The following is a 24935-nucleotide window of genomic DNA, read 5'->3' as shown; positions in this document are numbered from 1 at the left end:
AGAGAGCTATACAGAGTAAGGATAGTAGTTTTATCGGCTGCATAAACTCTCACATTCGCTGCACACATTCGCTTACTAACTGAATTAACAAGCATGGTGTCAGCGCGCACAAGCAAACATGAATAGGTCACACTCGATGACCGCAGACAACCATTGTAAAAATGCCGGCGTGAGCAAGCGCGGTGGCAGCAGCGAGCGAAGGTTCGTGCAGTCTATTGCTTCAATGGAAACTGAGCAGTGAAAGCATAGCGCATACAGAGGTCCAAGCCATGTGGAGATAGCTTTCAAGATATGGTGCCCGCAACAGCCCACAGTCGCGCAAAGTACAAGTCGCAGAGTAGAAGCCGCACCACCTCTCTCCTGCGCTGCCTTCCTGCTTTCCTCCTTTCGCGTGGGAGATTGAGTTGCCTGTTCCCCTTGCGCCCGGTCGCGAGATACGCATTTGGTGCCGCAGCTAAACGTTGCCTCCCCTCCCTCTCATTCCCCCACGGCTTTTCGTGTGATGGAGACGTCGCGTTTGCTCTCCGCCGTAGGTTTGCTCTCCGTGAAAGCGCCCGTCCGTCGTGCGCTTTCAGCGCTTTCACTCACACATTTCACTTGTTGATTAGAATTGGGTGCATCGTTACACTTCTTAGACAACTTGAATTTCGGTATTCGATTGTAACGCGAGGATCGACTTCAGGTAGCAAAAATCTGTAAAAAAACTCTCGTTACAATCGAGTTAGTACGGTACATTGCTATGCCCAGCTTATATGGGCAAACAAGTCATCATCCTTTGCTGGGTACCTGGCCATAGTGGCATAAAAGACAATGAAGCTGCTGACGAAAGCGCTACCTCAATAGGTTTTAGTGACACCGGCACAAACGTACACACTCCAGCCACAGACCTTAAACCATACTTATGGCATAAGCTGAAGAAGCACTGGCAGACACAATGGGATTCCCAGATATCCAATAAACTACACTTGATCAAACCTAAATTAGGATACTGGATATCATAGAAAACAGCACGATACAAGCAAAGTGCTTCTTTGTAGATTAAGAATAGGTTATATCTTCTGCACCCACTCTTACCTACTGACTGGAAGTGATCTCCTGTCATGTTGAAGGTCTGGCGACAGCCTTCCAGTTCTCCATGTCCTCATCCAATGCAGGGAAATAGAAACTGAGCGTAAAAAGTACTTTCATTCTGTGTATCGTCAACATATTCCACTTCACCCAGCATTTTTTCTTAGTCACTAACCGCTTTTTTACTTGAAAATAGTTTTAGCGTTTTAGATGAAGTCAATATTTAGAAATAACTTGGCTGGGTCATGTGTAGCACAGTCTCGAATTTGAGGCTGTAGCCACAGTGACACAAGTTTTTACAGCACGTGCCTCTCAGCCCTTATTTAACTTCAAGAGCCCTGTGGAGGCAGTGGTGCTTATATACATGTAATTATATCACTTTTTCGTAGTGAAACGTGTATGCTCATAGCTCACATGTGTCATTGTCATTATTTTAATGCTTATATATTTTACGCAGTTTACAGTGACCTGTTTTTAGGCCTCTTTGCAGCCATATTACATCTACCATTTGCTATTCATTTGATTATTTCATACATAATACATAGACAATTCATTACCATATGTCATGGCGCTCTTTGGCCATAGCTGGCCCTTGCGCCAATAAACAGCACACGTTATCACAGCTTTGACAAATGCTTTGTCTAGAAATTAAATGTGTTCTTTGATACTGCTCTCTAATGGAGGCAGATGTGACACAGTGCATAAAAACAGTTCAGGAGGCTGAAAACTTTCATTTTCTCATTAAGAGCTGCAGCGCTGAGGCACTCATCAGACGGAGCAGTAATAATTCATTCATACTAAGGTAAATCTGCACTCCATTTCATACTCAGCAGGCAATGTAGTGGAAGGTATGCAAGTACTGCAGTTCTATTATTTGTGCACATTTGTGCACATTTGTGCTGTCAGTATTCGACATACTATATTTTGCTCGCGAGCATAAACGGTGTGCATGTGGCCGCTGCTCGTAGAAATGTGTCACCTTGCTGGTTCAGATCTGCGATGTCTGCCACATCATAATTGCATCATATTTTGCGACATGAAAATGGGAGACAGTGTACATCGAAGTACATGGCGTATAACCTGTATCGTTCATTCATATGTTATTTACAATTTATGATTGTGAATGCATGCAGTGCGAGAAGTCTCTCGAGCCTTCATATTGTTGCCTGCTATGTATGAAACGGAGTATAGAGCACTGAACAACAACAATAAAGGCGATTGTGTGTGAGCACACAGAGGCACAAATTTTAGATCACTTTCATTTTTTAGACAAGCTGCCCTCTTCAGAAGCAGACTACACATTCCCTCCCTTTTGCAAATAATGCACACAACGTTAGTGCACATGTAGTCAAGAAGAAATAAGACAAGATTAAGCTAGAGAACTTGCAATGGAACTATGAAAATCAGAATTTGGCACTTTACCATTCGTTTCATTGGCATGTGTTTGAGCATATGTAGTGGCTAGAATGACTTTAGAATGCACTAGGAAGAGTATTTTACCTCATCATAATGTCATTCCATAAGGGGTTAAAAATTTTTAGGGTTCCATACTATTTTTACTACGGTTTTAATGACTATGTATTTGCTTGTTTGGTTTAATCACCTGACAAGCCTTGCAATTCTGCTGTTCAGTTTTAACTTTTAACCACTTTCCATCCTGCCACTGAGCATTGCTCTCCAGAAATTGCAACCTTTACTACCCAGTGACAAGTCTGACCTGTCCAGGGATGTTGCATTTTCTACTACTTGTATTCTACGAGTAGCACTCACTTCATTTATGCAGCTGTTGCAGCGGCATATTGTATATGTAGATAGTGCTGTAAATTGCACGCTGCATGCCAGCTTTGGTGGGATGGCAAAAGGATTTGGGTTCATTGGCCTCCAAATTGTTGTATCTAGGGAATCTATTGGTGCAAATAGAGCACTGTGCTTTTTGCTATGAAAATGCAGCTGTGTTGATGTTTTCATAGTCTTTTTTTTTCCTTTCTAAGTGTGCCAACAGAAAGGTCACAGCTTGGGAAAAATCCCTCAGTGCAGAAGTTCCTAAACTGGGTTCCGTGAGTGGCCATCACATTCATCCTCCTCCGCCTCCTTCCTCTCTTCATTTCTTCACATTTATTAATTTATAAGAGTCGTTTCGCATGGCAGTTTAATTTAGCCATGCCTGTGCCCATTGTGTACGCACTTCAGCAGCCGTTAAAAAATATACTCCTGCAGGCAGCAATGTGAAAAGTTCATCAGTGTCCTAAAGGCTTGTTGCACTGGAGTTTTGAACACGCAATAAGAAGCGACCAAGATAGCTGGGTAATATGAGCAACAGCTCTGTGCATTGAGGTACACTGTCACCGGGAGGTAGGACCCGTCTAGCTTGCTTTGCATGTTCAGACTTCATTTCTGCCATTATTTAAGCATTCAATGCCTTGAGAAGGTATCTGCATTTTCTGGGAGTAGTTTGTGTTCCAGCTTCTTGAAAGAGCCTGCAATTCTCAGCATAGTTATGTAGAAATGAAGAGTAAACAATGTTTTAGTCTTTGAAACTGTTGTTGGAGCTGTTTCTTTAATTCAAACCTGCTAAATACAAGAATTCACATGCCTTGAAATGTGTTTGTGAAGGGTAATAAAATGGCATAGATGAATAAATGAAAACTCGAAAGACACACATTGCATGTAAAACAGATTGCAGAGATGATACATGAAGCAAAATTGGATGATGGGGCATAGACATCTAGTAACAGCATGCAATGAGGGGAACATAGATAAATACTTGTGACACAATTCCCTCACTCATAGCTTGCTGTATGGATATGAATAGCAAAGCGACACTTAGAAAAACACAAGCTATGGAGACTCAGTCATGTAATTTACTGATGATCAATATCAAAAATTCTATATTTGCCCTGGAGGCACATTTGTGGCAGACCTTCTTATGATGGCCAGTGTCCAACATGTACCAAAGCTGGTCCAGACTGCCGGTCATGGAGCAAATGCTAGCCACTTATTTTATCCTTCTATAAGCATAATCGGTTGATGCATCACTGTTTGGGGACGATGGTTCGGAGTTGGTGTGTGTAAAGTATATGGACATGCATCAGAACAGTTACTGCAGCTTGATGTCCTGTGAATTCAACTGTGCTCGAAAGTGGCAGTGCAGCAAAACTGCATGTATGACTTATCGTGCACCACATACTGTACTTATTTGGCAGTGTTTTCCATCCTTTAGGGTGTATAGTACACATGAAAAAGCTTCCTGTAAAAGAAATTATCCAAAATACCAACCACAGCACAACTGGGACTAGCAGATCTGCTGTGCCTCAACACATTCGTCAGCAATGGTTCGGGCGATTTGCTACTTGAAACCGTTAAATGTCATATAGACATCTGCAAAGTGGCCCAATGCAAGCTGGGTTTTTTTAACAAAGAAACTTTCATCTGCCACGCCTAATGTCAGAGTGAATGCATACAAGACGATCATATAGCTAGCCTTAGGATATGAAAGAGTAATATGAGACCGAGGTCAACAATATCAAAGGAAAAAAACTTGAATGCACCCAGTGATTAGTATTTATCTACTCTGCCTATTGACAAACTTAGTCTGTATCATTCCTGCTAGAGAAAGCAGGCCTATAGCCACTTGCTGTGCAGAGAAAAATAGCCTGTTTAAAGTTATTTCCGATTTCCAACGATAAATTTAATCTGGATTCTGCATCATATTTCTGGCCACCTGGAAGAACATCTCCTCGTGCCAACCATACTTCTGTATTTATGCCTTGCAATTCTAGGGTTGACTTGCTCAAATGCTTTGTCTTATAACTTATAACTTTGAATTTTATTTCATGTAAGTTGTCTCGGTTGCATTTGTATGACTCCCACCCATTAACAGCCTGTAAGAGCTTACAGTATTGTTAATAAATAAAAAATAATAATACAGTGGAATCTCGGTGATACGAATCTCACGGGGTCACGAAAAATATTCGTATCAGCCGAAATTCGTATCATCGAAACACAATTAAAACTAGCTAAATTAAGGGGGGACGCGGGGATCAGATCGCGAAAATCGCGAGAAAAATCGATTTTTGAAAACCACGCGTTTGGGTATCTGCAACGCCTAATCTACGCTGCATCAAAATGCAGCGCTGAAAACGCACTGAAAGTGCCCGAAAAAGTTTAATTCGTGAGTGCGCAGGGCGAGAAAACAGCTTTAAATCGCGCAAAATCACTGCACTTCACGGAGCCATATCTCGTATTTCCCGCCACCGAGCGCCGACATCTTGGTATCGTTAGAAAGCTCAAAGTTTCGCCGTTCCGCTTCTCAATTCGTCCGTCGTCGCCAACTTGTGACAAACGCACAAACACCAAAGAAGCGCGGGTCTGCGATAGTTAGTCACACGGGCCCTCTGATAAAAGCGGGCCTCCGATTGGCTGCCGTGCCGAAAGGTGTCTCTCCATTGGTTGCTGCTGTGGCAGGGGCAAGATGGCAACCGCAGTTGTCTGCTTCGTAAACCACGCCGGCGTCTTCATTTGACACACAGAATTCGGATTACTGAGAACTCCCAGGTTAGTGATGGATCGTCGCTCGTTGGCGAATAAACTTTGGACGAAGCACGCCTTCGGAATACGGAAGCGCTCCTACGGCAAGAAAAATACGGCGATTAGCGGGAGAAGCGGAGGCGCACCCGACTGAACGAGCGAAACCTTGCACCGTGGATTACGTGCCGCGCTATCTTGCACCGTGTGACTTCCGCAGTGAAACCCACAATCGCCCTGAGCCATCGGCACCGATAACGCAGCCGACGGAGGCTCCCGCGCCTCGGCGTACGGCCGCGCGATTCAGCTGAGATCGTATCTCGGGTAGACATAGCTCGCTGCGACTAGGCAAAATGGCGAAAAAAAGAACACGGCCCGAAGCACGGCAGTGCACGGCAGCCACTCCGCCCGATGGCACACGGAAAAGGAGGAAAAGCACAAAAGCAACAAAAGCGCCACCGCTTCGAACTCTTCGCGCCCGTTCGCGGCCTCCGCGCTGTCCGGCGTCGCGTCCGCGCCTCCGCACCAAAAGAGAAAGGGAGAAAGTGCGTGACTGCGCGCTGTTCTCTTTCGCGGCCGTCGGTGGGGCGGCATTTATTCGTATCAACCGACGCGGGTCGAAAATCGATTCGTAACAACCGCTTTCTAGCATGTTGCAAAGTAATGGGGCTCGGCCGGGACCGCAGAAAAATTCGTATCATCCGGAAATTCGTATTAGCCGTGATCGTATCATCGAGGTTCCACTGTAAATGAATGGGCATGGAGAGTGCTGTGGGTGATAAGCTATGATTATGGGGCTTAAACAGTGTAGTAACATATTGTCATGCTCCTTTCTTCAAGCTGTATATGGTGCGCACCAAACAATTTCCTCTATGCCTCTCCAACCAACAGCAACTTCCATTTTGGCATGACTCACCACCGCTGTGTTGTCTGCTCGAAACCATGGAAGCACCTTGCTGAGATGGTGCATGTCCACTGTTGTACTCGTTCTCTGGCAAAAATGTTCCCCTGGAAGTGAGCAACAGCTTGTAGATTCTTCGCACGGCACATTATGCCTGCAATTGTTTCACTTAAGTGATAAAACCAGCACAAACCAGACAACACCTGCAGAAGCTATCTTGGTTGAACCACCAAGGTGCACTTGCGTAATGGAACAACGTGTATAGCATGCACTGCATACAAAGGTGGTATCTACAACATACCCGCCACGGTGGCTCAGTCAGCTAAGGCGTTGCGCTGCTGAGCACGAGATCGCGGGTTCGAATCCCGACCGCGGCGGCCGCATTTCGATGGAGGCGAAATGCAAAAATGCCCGTGTGCTTGCGTTGTAGTGCACGAGAACCCCAGGTGGGAAAAAGCAATCCGGAGCCCTCCACTACGGCGTGCCTCATAATCAGAACTAGTTTTGGCACGTAAAACGCCAGGAAGAAGGTATCTACAACATGGTGACCAGGACGTGTTTCTGGCCCCTGCAATCACTTCCAGCACTTGCAGCACACAAAAGTGTGATCTTTGAGATCGCCTTCTGGTACTCTGAGTGAGTCGTCGGGAGTGCGATTTGGACGGCACCTATTGATCATGCAGGATGCACTTCATTTCCTCACCCGTTAATGCTGCCAGACTGCTGTGTGGTTTAATTGGGATGTAAAAAAAAAATTGAAATAAAAATTTTCTGCTATACGAAATGTGCTCAAATTTTGGCAGTTTGCTTTTGGATGCATTCTGTTTAACATGCAATGCATAATTCAAGCTTGAAAATTTGGTTTCACAGTCCCCTACCAGTGCAAGGCTGGCTGCTCCAGGGCTGCTCCAGTGCTGGCCACTGAAAAAACAAAACAAGGTCACCTCTATGCAACACCCAACCTCCCAATTAGCATTGTACATACAAAATCAGTGGCCTCACAACAAGACACTAGCATATAATAAGCAAGTGTATCTGATATGCACAGAAAGCAACACGAAGCCATGCTTCAGCGTGAAGTTTAACTCAAGTATTCATGGACACAATAAAAAAAAAGCTTAAGAAAACATACAAAGACAATCGAATACAAGCATGAAAATTGTCTTAAAAGTCTGGACTACAGGTTTGCGCGCCTTGCACGTGACACAGCACTTTGACACTGGCCGCCACAGGCCTAGATGCTGGTACTTCTGGCAGTATCTGCACCGTGGTATGGCCATGATTCTTCTACAGGCGTCTTAGTCATAGCTTGATTTGCCACCTTGTTGTCAGGGCTACTGTGACGCTGACGGTAGGGAAAACCATACCAAAGCAGTAGGGAAAACAGGCGGGAAATACATTTGGAACAAAAAACATGTACATTACATACAAGTAAAAGTATTATGGTGCATTGAGGCACGTACTGAGACCTGAGTGGTGTCTAGAAGAAACAATGAATAAGGGAAAACAAGGAAAGCGATAGAAATCAGTAGTGAATTGGGCGGCAGGCACCAGCCTAGTGTGCCTACCTGATGCTTGTCCAATCACTCGAAGTGGATTCCCTGAGGGCTTTCTGAGCAGCATGGGTGGTTCCACTAGGTTCAGCATGGGTGGCTTACAGTTTTGACTAAGCTCATCGTGACTGGCAAAGTGAACCCTCCTCCCACACAGTAATGAAACACATTGCTTCTCACTCCATGCGCCCATTGTAGTACCAACAATGCAATGGTACCCACATCCATACAGTACCAGCCACGTTTCGGTGCTTCACCTCCATGAGGCCGTCACATGACTATAGTGACAAAGAACTATTTACAAATATCCACTAACAGGTCCTTCAGCCGTCCTTTCTCAGCTCTTCAAACCATTTAAAAAAAAGTAGATTCCAGAACTCCAGTTGGGGCGGCTGGTTTCATTCCCCCAGCTGGCTCTCCACCAAGGCTGTCCCCTTGTCATCACTGCAGGGCGGCAGAGGTGCGTTCCCTTCTGCTTGCTCGATGGGGGATGTCCAAGGCGCTTGCCTGTTCATGGAGCGAGTTCATCTTGCAACTTTTTTCTTTGCTTGGCGTCTACTCCGCCAGTTTTGCTCCTCTCTAGACGGTGCAGAAGGCACCACCATTAGCCAGCTTGCCTGAAAGGAGACTTCAGTGGCACGGGGCACAAAATAGTGCATCAAGTATTATGTTATACAATCTGAACGCCGTATTCATCAATAGCTGCCTGTGCCATCTTAGATTAACCATCAATCCTTATTGTGATAACTGTGGTGCTTTCGAAACCGTGGTAGACATTTTGTTGGAAGTTCCAGCTTACTGAGTTAAAGGACTTGTTTCAGTAGAACAGGCTCTGCTTATCATCAACCACTAGAGCTAGGAAGCATACTAGGTCCTATGCTTTCTCCTTCAAAGTGATATCATGCTTTAAATTTTCTTTCTTCATTTCAAGACATTGGCTTGATTGATAAGCTGTATCTTATATTCATCAATACTATCATCTTTCTCACCTTTACAGTGTGGTCCATTGTTAAGGAGAACACTCCAGTGTGCAGCTCTCGCATTGCTCGTGCTCTAGATGCAAGTGCTGGCTGAAGCATTGTCAATGCACTGCATAGATGTGCAGAAAGCCGCCAGTACCTTCAACCATAAGTTATTTGCTGCGAAGCTGAGCGATTGTAGACTTGCCAGAGGAAAAATTTGTATGTACTCTACATTCATGTATTCCTTTAACAGGGTACTGCACTGCAGATACCATAATCATCTATTTTCTTGCCTTTTAAAAATTTATTTCCGCCCTCCTCCTTCTAGGGCCTTTCTGTCACCAATTCCTTTCCCCATGCAGAGTAGCATGTAGGTGGCTACATACATGCCTGCAGAATCCTCTGCAATTCGTTAAAAAGCTTTCTCTCACTCTCCCTTTGTGCTGAATACTTGAGGGCTTACAAACATTGTTTCATAAGCCTGTAGCTGTCTTGTATAAAGCTAGTTAAATTGTGTTTCTCTCTCTCTTGATTTGCAGAGTCTCCCTGGCGTCATTTTTGGGCCTGGACAGACTTCCTGAGCTATGTGGAATTCATGGCCAGCTTTGCACTCTGCTCAGGAGCCCTCTTGTACCTGCTGCTTGATGTAGAGCTTGTGGTAGAGGCTGTAGGCTTTGCAGCTTTGCTCACTGAAGCTCTGCTTGGGCTGCCTCAGTTCTGGCGTAATTTGCGTAACCAGTCTACTCATGGCATGAGGTAAGGATCACTCTTGATTACTGTGATCATGCATTTAGCAAGCCTGTGACAAAGCACACATTGGCTAGAACTTTGTGCGGCTGAATGGATGCAGTTACCTTACTCTTCTAGCACATGAAACCTATCATTTAGGGTGGGGCACAATGAGGAAAACATTGAAGCCAAATTGCAGTGCATGTAATCAAAGCCAGGGCAACGTAAACATCATCCAGCGCTCCTCATTTTAAAGGGATCCGAACCACTTTTATCAAAGTCGAGAAATGCATTGGACATTAAAATACACTATTCCAGAAATACTTCACAGCAAAAAGTATTTCAATGCGTTCAGCAGAAGTGGAGTTATTATCAATCAAAGATTGCCTTTGAACCGTTTTGCAGTGCTCCCTATCCTTCTTCAATGCCTTCCACTGTGAAGGCTACAGTGGAGCAGGTTAGTGCCTGCAAAGCTCCGCCTACTAAACGTCACTGTGGTGCAGAGTTCAAATTTGATTTTGGATGTTCATGTAGATTCCACTGTACTTCTGATTTTGGCGCCTACGACGCGCCAAACTCGGAGGCTATCCCTGAGCTTATGGTTGAGTTCAAGGTGTCTCATCCATTTGCTGTGCTACAGTGTACTAGATAGCTACGTGCAGCTATTCTCGCACTGAGTGACATGAGTAGCACATTTCCTTTCACACTTATCTCTATGGCAATTGCACAATTTTCGAGGGTTGAACAAATTTCATCTTCATGTTCAGTATGTCGGCAGCGCGCACATAAGCTAAGCGATGGATTCCGCACTTTGGATTCTCGTTGAAAGGATTCCTAATGTAACGAGCTTCGACCATGATGGGGACACACATTGAGGGTGTGCAACTCAAGAAGCAGACAATCTTTTCGTCAGATGTTGGCGCGCAGGCTTTGAGTTGCGTCACTCACACTGAGCCTCAGGGAGCGGGCTCGTTGCAGCACCACGTAGTGGCCGCGGTATCTACGCTACGCTGCAGACGCAGCATGCAACTGCAGTGGCCAACTATGTGTATGACAGAGCTGGAGTGTGTGCTTGTGCTCATGTGCTCCAGTCTAGCCTTGTTATAAGATGTTGATCGGCTTTGTCCTGCGCCAGCTTGACCGACGATGAGTAGCCACATCTAAATTGCACATTTTGCGCAATAGCTCAATATGAAGCAAAGTCTGTCATGGTGTCTAGCCAGGTGCAGCCAGGAGTGAGCGCGCACTGGCAAGCATACGTGTGATCTGACCTTAAGTTTCACATGGTTCAAGGCTAGTTGAGTGTTCAAAACTAATTGAAATTAGCTACGACAGTGGTAAGCAGTGAGGCCAAAGTTACATTCCTACGGTGGGCAGGCATGGCTGAGCATTAACAGTTGATAGTCGTCGATAGTCCGATAGTCATATTTCCAGTAGTACATAATGCTTATCGAAATTCGAAACGCTCCCAGCCGCGGCGGCAGCATTTCGATGGAGGCGAAATGCAAAAATGCCAGTGTGCTTGTGTTGTAGTGCACATTAAAGAACCCCAGGTGGTTAAAATTAATCAGGAGCCCTCCACTACGGTGTGCCTCATAATCAGAACTGGTTTTGGCATGTTAAACCCCAGAAAGAAGAAATTCGAAACGCTGACTTTCACTTACTTCAGCCTCTTTATTAAACTGTGTCAATAAGTATAGTACTCAGTAACATTGTAGGAAGAAGTGCATTGACCTAAACACCCTTCCTGATTGATGTCAGTTATTGGCCAATAGCGGCTGTGTATGGGAATCTGCTAAATGATTAAATATGGCAGCCTCAAAAAGTGTGAGGAGAAGGCTTCTGTCGAAAAAATAGCGCTTCAGAAAATGGTGGGGTTCACGCTCCGCTTGTGAGCTCCACACGCCATGCATGACTGCAGAATTTAGCTGAGATGTTCACAGCTGTGTGTGCTATTTGTAGACTGTGTTTTTTCAACAAGCCCAAGGGGTGCTACAGGACCCCTTCAAGATATTTATGTGTCTGGCATTTGCAAAGGTTTCAATAGAACCACCCAGCAACGTTACTTTGCAAAATTGTGGGTAAAAATATGTGTGGTCTTCAATGAAACGGAGAAAAGAAGCAAATGAAAAATTATTTTTAAATGCAGGTTTTGTTAGACACAAGTTCTTTAACTTAAGGTCTGGCTACATTAAATTGAGTGAGCAGTGTGCTGTATGTGCTCGAATTCACCTTTCTTTTTTCATAATAAATGCATGTCGGTATTTATTCAAGATAGCACTAAAAAGATTACACTTAGCTTCTTTAAATATTTATACAAAAGGCCAGTCTTAATCAAGATTTCACCTTACACAGTGGCTCATTGCCTATTGAATTTTGCTACTGATTGTGAGCCTTGACCACAGCAGCAACATTCTAGTGTAAGTGTGTGTTAAGTAACTCCAAGTGGTTAAAGTTAATGTACAGCCCTCCATTACAGTACCCCTCATAGTTCACAGTGTAGGTTTAGTGTAGTGTAGTGTAGTGAACCTACAGTGTAGTGTAGGTTCACAGAAAAACTGGGAGAAGTGGAGATAAAGGCTCTGGGGATCAGACGACCTGCCTGCGCTTCTGCATTCACACATATATACTTATTTTCGTTGAAGAGCATGGCAGTGTTGCAGTATTTACTCTTAATATATGGAAAAATGTGTGCCTGTAAACTGCTCCAAAAGGTTGATTTGCTGCTACAAATTGAGCATTTAGTAGCTGCAAAAGGTGCTCCAATGTGGCTTCGACTAGTCACATCACTGTACATGCATCACAGGGGCTGTACACGCGATTCGCCTGGAAAAGGTGCTGGTACAACGAACACAATGATGTGTCAGTATGCACAATAGCCATCTTTGAGAGAGGCAATTTCTTCTTACTCGGCACCCCACCACAGTTTTTTTTCCTTTGTCACAGTGTTTTCAGTTACAATTCATATAATACCTCAAGCAAGACAGTGTCATTCCCTTGATAATATAATTTGTAATAACTGTACAGTTGGTTTTCCACTGATAGTCAATTTTTTTAGACATTTTCAAGCAGTTATCTTCTAATATGCACCAATTTTCAAGAAGCAAAATTATGCACCCCAAGGTACTTTCTGGTGACAGAATAATAATAAAAAGAGCGCCATGAAATTTGAAACCTACATTTTTTTTTGATGGAACGGAGCGGGTAGTCCGTAGTCCCCTTTGTCCTTGGTACATTTAGGATGAGGTACCTGTTGTACCTAAAAAAAAAAGTTACAGAAACTCAGAAAATTGTCTCCTAATGCATAACATTCTTTGGATCAGTTCGTACTTTTCTTTCCCTATTTTTAGTCTAGTTCATGCTTTTCTTTCTCTGTTGGCCCACCCCAAATTTCAAGTTGGGCCACCCCCAAATTTAGGTTGACCCTCTCCAAATTTCAAGTTGGCCCACACCCATATCACCCCAAATTCAGGTTGGCTCACCCATATAACCCCCAAATTCAGGTTGGCCCAACCCCATATCACCCCTAAATTTAGGTTGGCTCAACCCCATATCACCCCCAAATTCAGGTTGGCCCACCCTCATATCAACCCCGAATTTAGGTTGGCCCACCCCATATCACTCTCAAATTTAGTTTGACCCACTCCCAAATTCAAGTTGGCCTGCCCTGACCCCACGTATTTTCTATGAAGCCCTATGTATTCCTATGGTAAAGGTATTGCGCTTTTTGCGTTACAGACACGATATCGCTACCAAAATTGCTGGGGTACTCGCGAAAGAATGCTATGCATTAAAAGGCCCCAATTTACTGCTGCATTGTTCTAAGTTTCATTAAGCAAGTGACATTTTTTGACTAGTGCAACTTGAACCCTATTTTAACATAATACTAGTACACTGAGCTCTTGTTATAACGAAGTCATCAGGTGAGGAAATTCACTTCTTTATAAGTGCTATATTATGTTGAGAGTGGAGAGAGAGAAAGAGAAAGTATAATGGGTATCTGGAGGTGTTCAGCCTAGCAACAGGCTTCACATGCTAGTTCAAGTGAGAGCCGAAAGTAAGGAAGTGGGAGAAAACATGCACACACACTAACACGCCTGCACGAAATGCACTTGCACACAAATTATTTGCAAAGTCTCATTGAGGCCTGTATACCACAGGAATGCTATAAGCACCTTAGTAGTGTGCAATTTCAGAGCCAGGACACTGCCACAGTTGAAAAATGCCCTGTAGCTCAAGCAACATGTAGTGTTGTGTCTTTAGTGCATTCCTTAAGACAGCCCTTGAGGTTGTAAAGCATCTGCAAATTCAAATCCTGCAATCTTAAAGTGCAAATTGCATGTCACAGCGGTGCTAAAGAGGACTTATAGAAGTGGATATGCCTTAGAGTCATGGTAAATTGGGAAAGTGCTCTGCAACAACCCAGAGGTTTGTAAGATGTATATTGAAACAAAGCTGCATTTGATAGAGGCGACATGACAGTGGCAAGTGGCAATAATGGGCTGACGCCCATAAGCAGCTGTCGATTAGTATCACTGTGTGATGCAGTCATCATCCTGAGGAGCTGCCACATGTGGTGGAGTGGCCTTTGTGGCAGTTTGCCCTATCAAATTGATATAAAGAAAAACAAACTGTCATTGTGTGTGCTGCACTGAATGATTCTATGCATATTTCCCGCATCAGCCTTTGTACTGAGTGGAATCCAGCATACCACCACTTTGAATAATCTGGCCTAAATATGTAGCAGTGCAATCAGGACCACAAAAGACTTTGAATGAAGCAGCATTTCTAATAAGGCAATTTAATTTTGACGAGCATTTACTGTATTTATTGTCTGTTGGTGGTTTCTGCACTGTAATTCATTATCAGCATTGCATGTGAAGTGCTTGAAGAAAGAAAACATACTCGAACTTTTTACATCCATACTTATTCTGCAATACAGCTTTTGGAGGGAAGCATGTGCATTGACGTTGCAGTTTCTTTTTTTTAGCTTTGAAAAAATACTTTCATATTTGTTACAAGTTGCATTTATGAAACCTATTTTATTAAGTTTCAAAAAAAGGGACACATTCATATGTTACCTTATTGTGTGTTGCACATAGAGAATGTGGCTGTACCACGAAGCATTTTTAAGCTTATTCCTTCTGAATGTTAGTGCATACCTGCTGACTCGCCTGAATATTCGGAGAAGTTTACCAATTACAGCTCATTCTACGATTCTACAATTGTTGCATCAAGTTTTATGAAAAATAAATTTTGTTAGCGGAAAAGTTTCACTTTTCGTTTATGAACCTTGCCATTGGAAATCTTCTGATGGTGAAAGGACGCTGGAGAGCTACTTACTTCAAGCATATTTATACAGATAAGTTCCCATTGCAGGTGAAATAGACAACTCACTGTGATCTAAAAACAATGTGGGGCTTGTCAGTCTGTGCTCTTCAAGTTTGCTGCTGCTTGTGGGCTGTGTCTAAAGATAAATACAGTAGAACCCCGCTGTTACGTTCCCGGGTGCTGCGTTTTCCCGGCTGTTACGTCGTTTTCGGCCGGTCCCGGCACAGCTCCCATAGAACCCAATGCATTGGTAACCCCGCTGTTACGTTGCAACTGTGGGACCGTTCCCGCATCATACGTTGCGAACTGCCACACCGCGCCGGCCCGAGCGGCCATTTTGACTTTTCATGTCGCTTGGCTTGGTTGCTTGACGATGGCATTGGCCGCCCAAAGTGCTGGGGGCGACATTTATTACATATTTTCGGTTTCCGCCAGCAAAAGTATGGCCTTTGATATCCGCTTTTGCTATCTAAAGATAGTGTCTATGACGCGTTGCGGCCCTAAAATTGGTTTTGGCTCATAGATGTTCCGTATAAAGTCCAAGGGCGATAACGCCGTCGCCGCGCGCCGTACGCTTTCTTTCGCGCGCGAGACGCATACGTCGGCTCCCCTCGCACGCTTTCACTCGCACATACAGCATACGTCGCCGCGCGCCGTATGCTGTATGTGCGAGTGAAAGCGTGCGAGGGAAGCCGCGCGGCCGTATTCTGAATGTGCGAGTGAAAGCGTGCGAGGGGAGCCGACGACCGCGTCTCGCGCGCGAAAGAAAAGCAGGGAGGAGGCGCGCCTCCTTCCGTTGCGCTCGAGCCACCAGCGAGGGAGCGAGGGGGGGGGGGGTATCGGGCAGCGTTGTGCTCTGGCATCGCGGCGGCGCGCACGCGGTCTCGCGGGCCTTATCTTGAAAGCGATCTGCGTGGGGGCAGATTCTACGCAGTGTAGGTGCGTCGGCGGCTCGTGGCTTTGTGCGTGCTGCGTGTTCTCGGCGCTCAGTTTGGGTTGAAGCGATAGACAACAGCACGAAGGTCACTTCGCTCGCTTCTGCAGCGGCGCTTAACTGCGTGTGTCCGCACTCATCGAGTGTGATGTGTTCATGTTTGCCTGTGGGCGATGACACCATGTTTGTTAATTAGTTAATAACCGAATGTTTACAAGTTTATACAGACGATAAAACTACTATTCTTACTTTGTATAGCTCATCACAATCGATACTTCGACTGTCGGGCAAAACTACTTTTTGTCGCACGTAAGAATTAAAATAATATTGTGTGCAGTTCAACACTACTCCCATTTCTCAATTTTTCCTGTTTCCTGGATCTTGCGTTTCCCGCCTCTTACGTTTTTTTTTACGGTCCCGTGAAAAACGTAACAGCGGGGTTCTACTGTAATTGTTAATAAAGTGTGTGTGTATTTCACAAAAGGCGTGTGCCCGAGCTAACTTCAAAAAATATGTGTGCTGTTCCTTCCACTCCTCAGTGTCGTGTCTCCACTATTTCTATGAATTTTAAATTTGGCAGGTACAGGGGTGGGACTTTTGCACCAATTGCGCCATTTTGATACAAATGCAGATTCCTGCGCCAAACGCAGGAAATTGACCGAAATTGCGCCACGCTGCGCCAGAACGGCTTCGGCATGTGTGCTTCGGCAGTGGCCGTGAACACCGAGCGGATTTGTTCTCTGAAAAAGAGCGCGGCCATTCAAATTCCGCAGACTGTGCGACGGTGCCTCCCGCACAGTTTCTTTGCACTTACAACACTGGGCTTTTCGGCGCTTCCGGCAAGTGGCCGGTGCACGCGCGACCACTCTAGGCTGTTGTCGCTGCTGTCGGAATGGCCTGGGCGGCTGTATTTAGACGTGTACTAGAATACGGTTGAGTGGGCTGAGCGGTGCGACACTCCCTAGCTGAGGCTCAAAAGAACAAAAAGCAGGCTCAGGGCACTGCGAGTGAATGAGATCTGGAGGCGCACGCTGAAGCGGGTTCAGCACGCAGGCGTCTCTGTCCCCAGGGCCAGTGTACCGTAAAAATATTCCAATCTGTTTTTATGCCTACATGGGCGAAGCCTGAGCCATTTTGACATATTGCGAAGGGCTAATGGTGGATTTGGAATAAAATGTCGCAGTTTCGCCCGAAAGGCGAAGCATCGTTTGGGATAGCAAATTAGTAGAGAGCTATACGAAGCAAGGATATAGATTAATGGGCCGTATAAAGTTGTAAACATTCGCTTATTAAGCGGCGTAAACACAGCGCGCACGAAGCTATGAGCACTTGCAGTCTGTCCCCATCGCAGATCGCGTCCAAGATAGGGCCCGCACTGTCGCACCATACGCAGCAGCCGCCGGAGAACACCCCCGTCCCTTCCCTCACCCCATGGTGCGTTGCGCGCGCGACGGAGGATGGCGCATTTCCTCCCTTGTGCGCGCGAGACAGCCGCCATTGTCAGCTCACCCTCGCAAGCTTTCACTCGCACCTACAGCATACGGCACGCGGCAACAATGTTATCGCCCCTGGACTTGGACTTGGATATGGAACATCACGGCAACGACGATGGCAGAAATGCGCCTGGAGTGTCCATATAGTTGATATCGCAATAAAGACAGATTGGAATAGTTTTACGTTATACCAGCCCAGGGTTGATTGCGTCTCTCTGGGTCTGTGGTTGACATATGGTGACCCAGAAATTATGTTAGCGCGTCGATTGGACTGCATAATTTGAGAACATTTTCTGTTATCATCATGAGCGTCGGTGCGGGACTATATAATTTGATTGTAGTTCCACCGATGTTGTCGGCTTCATAGGAAAACATACGCCCTGCCGCCACTCGACCCACTCTTCCATATTCTGGTATGCTGTAATTACAAAGCACGCTTTTACTACGCGCTTTGTGTTGGCTTATTCTCATTTTTATCCTGGTTTCGAAATGTGCTGCCATATTCCATTATTCCACCAAAATTCAGATTGGCCTGCTCCAAACTGCTCTAAAATGAAATTTTGTCTGCTCCAAACTGCTCCCCCAATGCACTTTTGCTTGCTCCAAAAATTGCTCCAATATGACTTTGGGCAGTCCCACCACTGCAGGTATGTTAGTGGAGTATGTTTATTTTTATTTTTGATTGATGTATAACTAGAAGAATGATGCGCCAATGTCATGGCCAAAGCAGAAATGGCATGCAGAGTACATACCCTTATACATGGCAAAAATAAAAGTACACATTTTGGTAAGGGGCACATACACAAGCGACACTAAAGATAATCCATGCTAAAGCTAATCCATGCTACAAGCTGCTTGCGAATTTATTGCGCAGTTCGCGCACTGCCGTTACGGGCTGTGAGTGCTTTTTGACACTCGGGCATGAGTAATGGAGGTTCTGTGGATCGAGCGCATCTCGTTTTCGCCGTTTTAGCCACTTGGTGAGCGCGGGACCACGGAAAACTTATCAGTGGCTCGTGGCAACCCCGAGCAGGGGCCTGCGGAACCCCCACTTTGAGAACCCATGCTCTAGACCCTGGAAGAGGGGTGCATTAGGAACCCATACAGCATGGTCTGCAACATATGTACAAAATTGAAATTTACTTGTGTCTTTTGTCTATTAAAGCTCAAAAATCTTTTTAATTTTATCAGTAAAAAATTGTGAAGCAAGCAGTTCCTGTCTAGTAACTTTATGAGAAATAAGCATTTAAGCTTGGGAGAGCACGCTTTCATTTTGCTTTAAGGAGCTAGTTGATATAACTTATATCTGATGTTATGCTGTGATTCCGGTCGAAATTTCATTTTAGCTAGCCTTCTCAGGAAACGAAGTGAGAACATTCTCAGTACTTACTATTAAACCGTGGAATTCATTTACAACTAAAGTTAAATATTTGTTTCGATACCTCTGCATTCTACTCCTTCACATACTATTGTAAAGTAGTACTAGCAATAGGAAAAACTCGTAAAAATTTGATTGCAATCCTTTATGGTGGCATGAAGTCATGTAATGTAAGCCTATACAACAAGTGCAAATGCTAAAGTAACAACATAAATTGCTACTAAACAGCATACAACTTTCAAAATAAAGACTAATTGTTGTAGAGAAGAAAGAGGGCTTAATTAAATATACAGGAACTTTTTCTTTATGAATGATAGATATCCTGAACTGTGTAGATATAATCCTAATACCCCTGTCACACGGCACATGTAATGTCATTTGCAGTAAATGACATTCACATTGAATGTCATTGCGGTCTTGCGTTCCTAGTCTACAGGGTAATTTGCAGTAAATGACATTCATATTGAATGTCATTGCGGTCTTGCGTTCCCAGTCTACAAGGTAAACAAAATGACATTCGCAATTGATGACAATGTTTATCGGCAGGCTGCTATGATAACGAAACCTTACAAATTGTGTGTAATTTTTTGCCAAGCCCCTGTCGTCAAGATTACACAAGTTGCACATGCATGAGTTTGGGAAATTCATTCAATGGGCGAGTGCCATTAGCTGTGAATGTCATTCACTATGCCTGTATAGAAGCAACAAAAATGGCATTGACATGTAATCTCATTCGCTGCGAGTGACAGTACACGTGCTGTGTGACAGGGGTATAATTTTCCAGTTTGCTGAGCACTTATTTTTAACAGCGGAGCTGTTTAAGCCTGCTGTAATGTGTGACGCCTGCCACTGCGCTGCCTAGCAACCTCCTCGCGGAGCGTCGCGTGCTATGCTCGGGAGAGATAAAGAGAAAATGAGCACGAGAGAGAGTGCACTGCGTCGCGCGCTATGCTCGGGAGAGAGAAAGAGAAAATAAAAGCGAGAGAGAGAGAGAAAGAAATTGTAGCAGCACCAATGAGGCAACGCGGAGAGGTACTGCCGACGCCATCCGTGCTTCCCAGTTTCCCCGCATTAGCGCCGAACGTTCGCGGTGTCCGTGACTGCAGCAGACGCCTCTGGCGGCGGCCTCAGCCGAGCTCCCACCAGCAGCACGCTACTGCGCATGCACCGTGACGTCATCCCGGCGTGTCGCCTGCTGCACGCCGCCCGTACACTGTGCATAGCTTTCACCCCACTTCCCCTACGTGTTCTTAGACTGCAAGTGCTTCGTGAGGCGTTCCCCGATGCCACGGACCATGAGTAAATACACTTCGTATAACTTAGCATCACTTGGCATTACTCCGTAATACTTAGCATCACTTTGTATAGCCAGGACCAGCTAGGAACCGATGAGCTCCACTGTGTCTTTAGCCTTGTGCCACTAGTGCAAGCTACCCCGATTTTTTTTAAACGTACCTTGCCTTTTGAACTATGATGCCCGATGTTTAATGCTTCAATCTGTTTTGTCCATTTCAGCAACCAGATGGTGCTCATGTGGACCATGGGTGATGTTTTTAAGACGGCTTACTTCATAATGCGGTCAGCGCCTTTCCAGTTCTGGGTGTGTGGCACCCTTCAGGTGTCCCTGGATGTTGCCATTCTAATACAGGTGGGCTGGTATAAGTACCGACCAGCATCCGCAAAGGCTCCCAAGCACAGCATTCATATCAGCTGACGGTGTCTGATCAGGGACGGCGTTCACGTGCTTGTGACAGTGGCTTTTACTGCAGTGAGTGTTTTGCCACTTAAGTGTGTTTGTCTGCACTTTGCTTGATACAGATTTATGACATCAGATATGCAAGTCTCACTTCTCTTAGCGTCCCTGATGCCAAAAATTGTGTGATGTGAGCATTGAAATGCTTCTGTTATCTTTTGACAAACAGCGCACTGTTACTTTTTATGATGTATTTATATGATTTCATTTCTGCCAGGTATTGTCAAATGCAGGCTGCGTAGAAGCAAAAGCAGGGGCTAACTGACCATAACATTTAGTTCATGTGGCAATAAGCTGCAGTCACTCTATTCGAATGATTTACTGAGTTATTTATGAATTTTTTGTGACTTCTTTGTTGTCTTTCATATGCAGTCTTTTTCTGAAGTACTGTACTTCCATCCCACATTTTTTGGTAAGTTCCAAGATTGGGCAGCTTGATCTCAAAAAATTGATGGAAACGCTGCAAGAAAAAAAAGGGGGGAGGGGGTGAGGGGGTGGTCTGAAAGGGCTGGATTCTCACTGAGTGCTTCACGCAGAGACCTCACAACAGAGTCTCCATAAGCAAGCTATACTACCTTATGCTCATCCAGCTCTTTGGCCTAACTGAAATGCCAAAGCCTCCCTTTCGTTTACTGAAAAGGTGACCTTAAAAGAGTTGATACCTTACACTTTCACGCTCTTTGCGAGGTTTGACTAAGTTTGCGGGCTCAGGCTACGTTGTGGGGTTTCCCTATTTGCTGTTTGGCTCAAGAATGTACTGTTGCCCTTCAGGTCTGTTTCTACAGGTGACCTTTCAAATGGCAACTTCATTCTGAAACGATTCACATTTTTATAGATTTGGTTGTTCTCACAAAGTACAGACAACATTAAGTTTGCTTTACGTGGTAACCATGCTGACCTATACGAGCTGTAATTTTGGTTTGTCAATACTTGCAAAAATATTTTGTTTGATGCTTTTAGTGCAGATATAGTATATATGCTACACAGTAGTTATATTTATGTAATAGTTCTATTTATGTAATGAGCTATGTATAGGGGCTACCATTTCTACCTTCTTCGTTTTTTTTGTACATCATTGCTGATGTTGCCCTACATAGCTACCAATGGACTGGTCCTAAAGCATAAAACTGATGTATAGGGACTGTTAAAATTTAACGGTGATGTCATACTTTCTACAAAGCCTTATGTGGTGCTGGCATGAGCCCTTTAGCTTGGACCATATTGTGCCTAATGTTGTTTTGCATATCATACAGCCTAGTTCAAGCCTGTGTCCTGCAAAGTACATTGAAGCCTGTGTCCTGAAAAGTACACTGAATTATCCTTTTAAGAATGAAGTGTGTGGTGAATGAAGGGTTGCTTAGTGACTCATTGCATATTGATTATTGAATAAAATTTCATGCTGAATATGAATATCCTGGCAGACTTATTATATCAGATAAGCAGGTACACTGACAGTGCACTGTTTCCTTTGAAAATGTTCTGACAGTTGTGTAGTGGCATTTTCATGTGTGTGATACCACACCTTGCACTGCTGTGTAATTTAACTGATGTAGGACACTTTATCATTATGTATGCAGTGTACTCAATTTAAGATGAACATGGAGGGAAAGTGGAATATCCAGAGACTTATTTCCAGAGGATTTTGGACTATGAAACTAAGCATCTACCTATGCCACTGCTAAAGAACTGTGAGGGCCAAGTTCAGGTTTATTAAGCCATCCTCATCCTGGTTGACACTGTGTTGATTGTGCCCTGATAACAGCGCTAAATTCACTGAGCATTCTGTTTTCCACCTGTGTGCTGGGCTAGTTTGTCGCCTTCAGGACAATGCCATAAGAGATGACACTGCTACAGAACCTTGAAAATTTACTTCTATTAGAGAATTTCAGCAGCACTGAATCTACGGGAACTAAATAAAAGCTCCCAGATGTTCTGCACATCAAAGAATTCATTTTAACAAGAGTTCATGTTCAATAGGGTCTATTGTATTTTCAAGCTACTGGTCGCACAGAGCTGGCAGTTTGTGTTGAAGTATTTAAGCTTAATAACAGTGCAAAAAAGGACATGGGCAGAAAGGACATGACAGGTGCTCACTGCCAACTAAATTTACTTCAGGAAACTTGTACTGAAGGAAAGCACGGAGTAGGATAGTACAGGCACTGACTTTCTACCGATTTATTTTCAGTAAATCTATTTGGAAGGTATTTTCCTTTGGTTATTATTCCTGGAATTAATTCAGTGGGAAGTTAGTGCCTGTCCTGTCCTTCTCGTCAGTCTTTTTTGTGCTATTAAGCTTAAATTATGAACCAACTAGCCTAGCATCTTGTGTTAGTGTGTAGAAGTATGTAGAGTTTTCTTTTTCATTTTACTCTCTTTGGTGATTGTGAAAACTGCTGGTGTTCACACTGGAATCCATTTATGTTCTGGAGATGCACTAAAGCTGCAAAACTGTTCAGCCTTTGCCCAAAGGGAGTGGTGGCAAAATGAACTTGGAGTACCACAGTAACTCCTAGCATCGGCTTCTTGTATTGGTTTTTGAACACATCTTTGTGGTTCAGTCAGGACAAACAAACATAAAGCTTATTTCTTGTAAGTGTTAATATAATGACTAAGCTAGTTCTTTCACTTATGATATCTTACATTGAAAGGGGTGCAAGGTTTTGTGGAGGCAGAAAGCTGGTGTTGATGTTTTGTGGCGAAGTTGTGGTTGTAGTTCAAGAAATATTCTATTTATCATAAAGGCATTATTGCTATCTTTCTGATTGTGTATCCTTCTGTGAGTGGCACAACTCAGTGTGTAAACAATGTTGTTAGCACTGTGTAGTTTCTATGAGTGTTCATTTGCTGAAAAGTCTTGCAATTGGCATGTCCTACTGTTGAGATATGTGACATAGTATGAAATATTATTATGTGTTGTACTTTTCTTTTCTTTCCTTTTTTTTTTTTTTTTGACATGTCAGGGGAAGCTAGTAAGCTACATGTACCTAGAGATGCCAGCTACCTTTTGAGGACTAGATTTGTGTGGCTTTAGCTACATGTGTATTTCACTCAGTCATGTGCTTTACTGTGGTGCCTAAGTATTTAATGCTACATATTGTAAAATTGTAAATAAGGCATGTACAAAATGTCTTTATATATTGCTACAGTTGATTAATAACTCAGACCACTGGTTGTGATTTCTAATTTTCTTCCTAACACTCGTAAAAGCTTAGTGTAAAGTGTAGGGAGTGCATACCAAAGAAAACATCTTCATGTGACTGCTGGGGAGGCTACTGTTGATGCATATAGGTAAACGTTGTGGTGCCATGCCTGTCAAGCGTGTTCTAATGCTGACTACAGACTGACAGCACTACTGTTTGACCTGATACCGTGAATTGATTGTTCTGGTTGGGCATGTAGCTGTCACACTTGTTTTCTTGCCGAATGAAAATAGATGAGTGCTATTGGCCTGGTGGCCATTTCTCAGAGTTGTTATTCTCGCCACTTGCATGCTGCAACTACAATGCAATGTGATGTGCAAGAGCACTGCAGCTGAAAACTGTTGTAATTAAACCACTCCGCAATGCTGTGCAACAGGCCAGTTTTTCATGGCATTGGTCTACAGGTTGCTCACTAAGTCACATGCCATTTTTTTGCCATTGCTACCACCAGCTATGGTTGCTATTGTCTGTGATGGCGATGACTGTGGCATTTGGAGGGTACTTAGTTTCCACGTTACCTTCAAAGAAAAATGGTTTTTACTTTGATTTTTATGGTTTAGCAAATTTTATTGTGCACTGAAATTCTGTTAATGGCTCATTGTTGGTGGGAGAAAAATATATGTTGCGCTGAAGACAGGTGTTATGTGAAAATAAAGCAGAGCCCAAGATAAGTTTTTGTGTGTCTTCATTCGGTGTCAAATGACTAATTCAGTCTATGTCTGCTAGTGCTACGTTTGCTTTACTCTTTGAAACAAAGAAATCGAAATATAGTAGTTTTCTTTCAAAATTTTTATGCAGTGCTATATATGTCACTGGCTAATTTAATTTGCACTCGAGAAGATTTCAAATTGTTCACTGTGAAAAATGATAGAGTGACATGAAACGATGGGATGCAATGTTGTTTAATTGGCACATTGTATCTGTAATGTTTGGGTTCTAGCAAAACGCAGCATGGCATTTCATTTTTCGTTGTTTAAATGCTCCAGCGTCATCAAGTGATCTTCGCAACGTATGTGTGTGTTCTCACTTTCCTTGCTTAATGCTTAAGCAGGCTGGGCAGATTGCCATCCTTTCTGCAGCAACATAGTTGCTGCTGCTGCCTTGTCAAA

General features: G+C 44.0%; 1 protein-coding gene across 3 annotated transcripts in view; it reads left to right on the top strand.

Moving 5' to 3' along the window:
* LOC119434084 (solute carrier family 66 member 2) overlaps positions 1 to 24502 on the top strand; it is a 50323-nt gene extending 25821 nt beyond the window's left edge. For all 3 annotated transcript variants that reach the window (XM_037701409.2, XM_037701401.2, XM_037701416.2), the window contains 2 exons: positions 9548 to 9764; positions 20389 to 24502. In XM_037701409.2, the coding sequence (XP_037557337.1) occupies positions 9548 to 9764; positions 20389 to 20587 (416 nt within the window). In that variant the 3' untranslated portion in view covers positions 20588 to 24502. The remainder of the gene's footprint in view (positions 1 to 9547; positions 9765 to 20388) is intronic.
* Positions 24503 to 24935: the final 433 nt, after the last annotated feature.

This window comes from Dermacentor silvarum, chromosome 1, assembly GCF_013339745.2.
Source record: "Dermacentor silvarum isolate Dsil-2018 chromosome 1, BIME_Dsil_1.4, whole genome shotgun sequence".
NCBI lineage: Eukaryota > Metazoa > Arthropoda > Arachnida > Ixodida > Ixodidae > Dermacentor > Dermacentor silvarum.
This window is presented reverse-complemented; position numbering and strand designations above follow the sequence as displayed.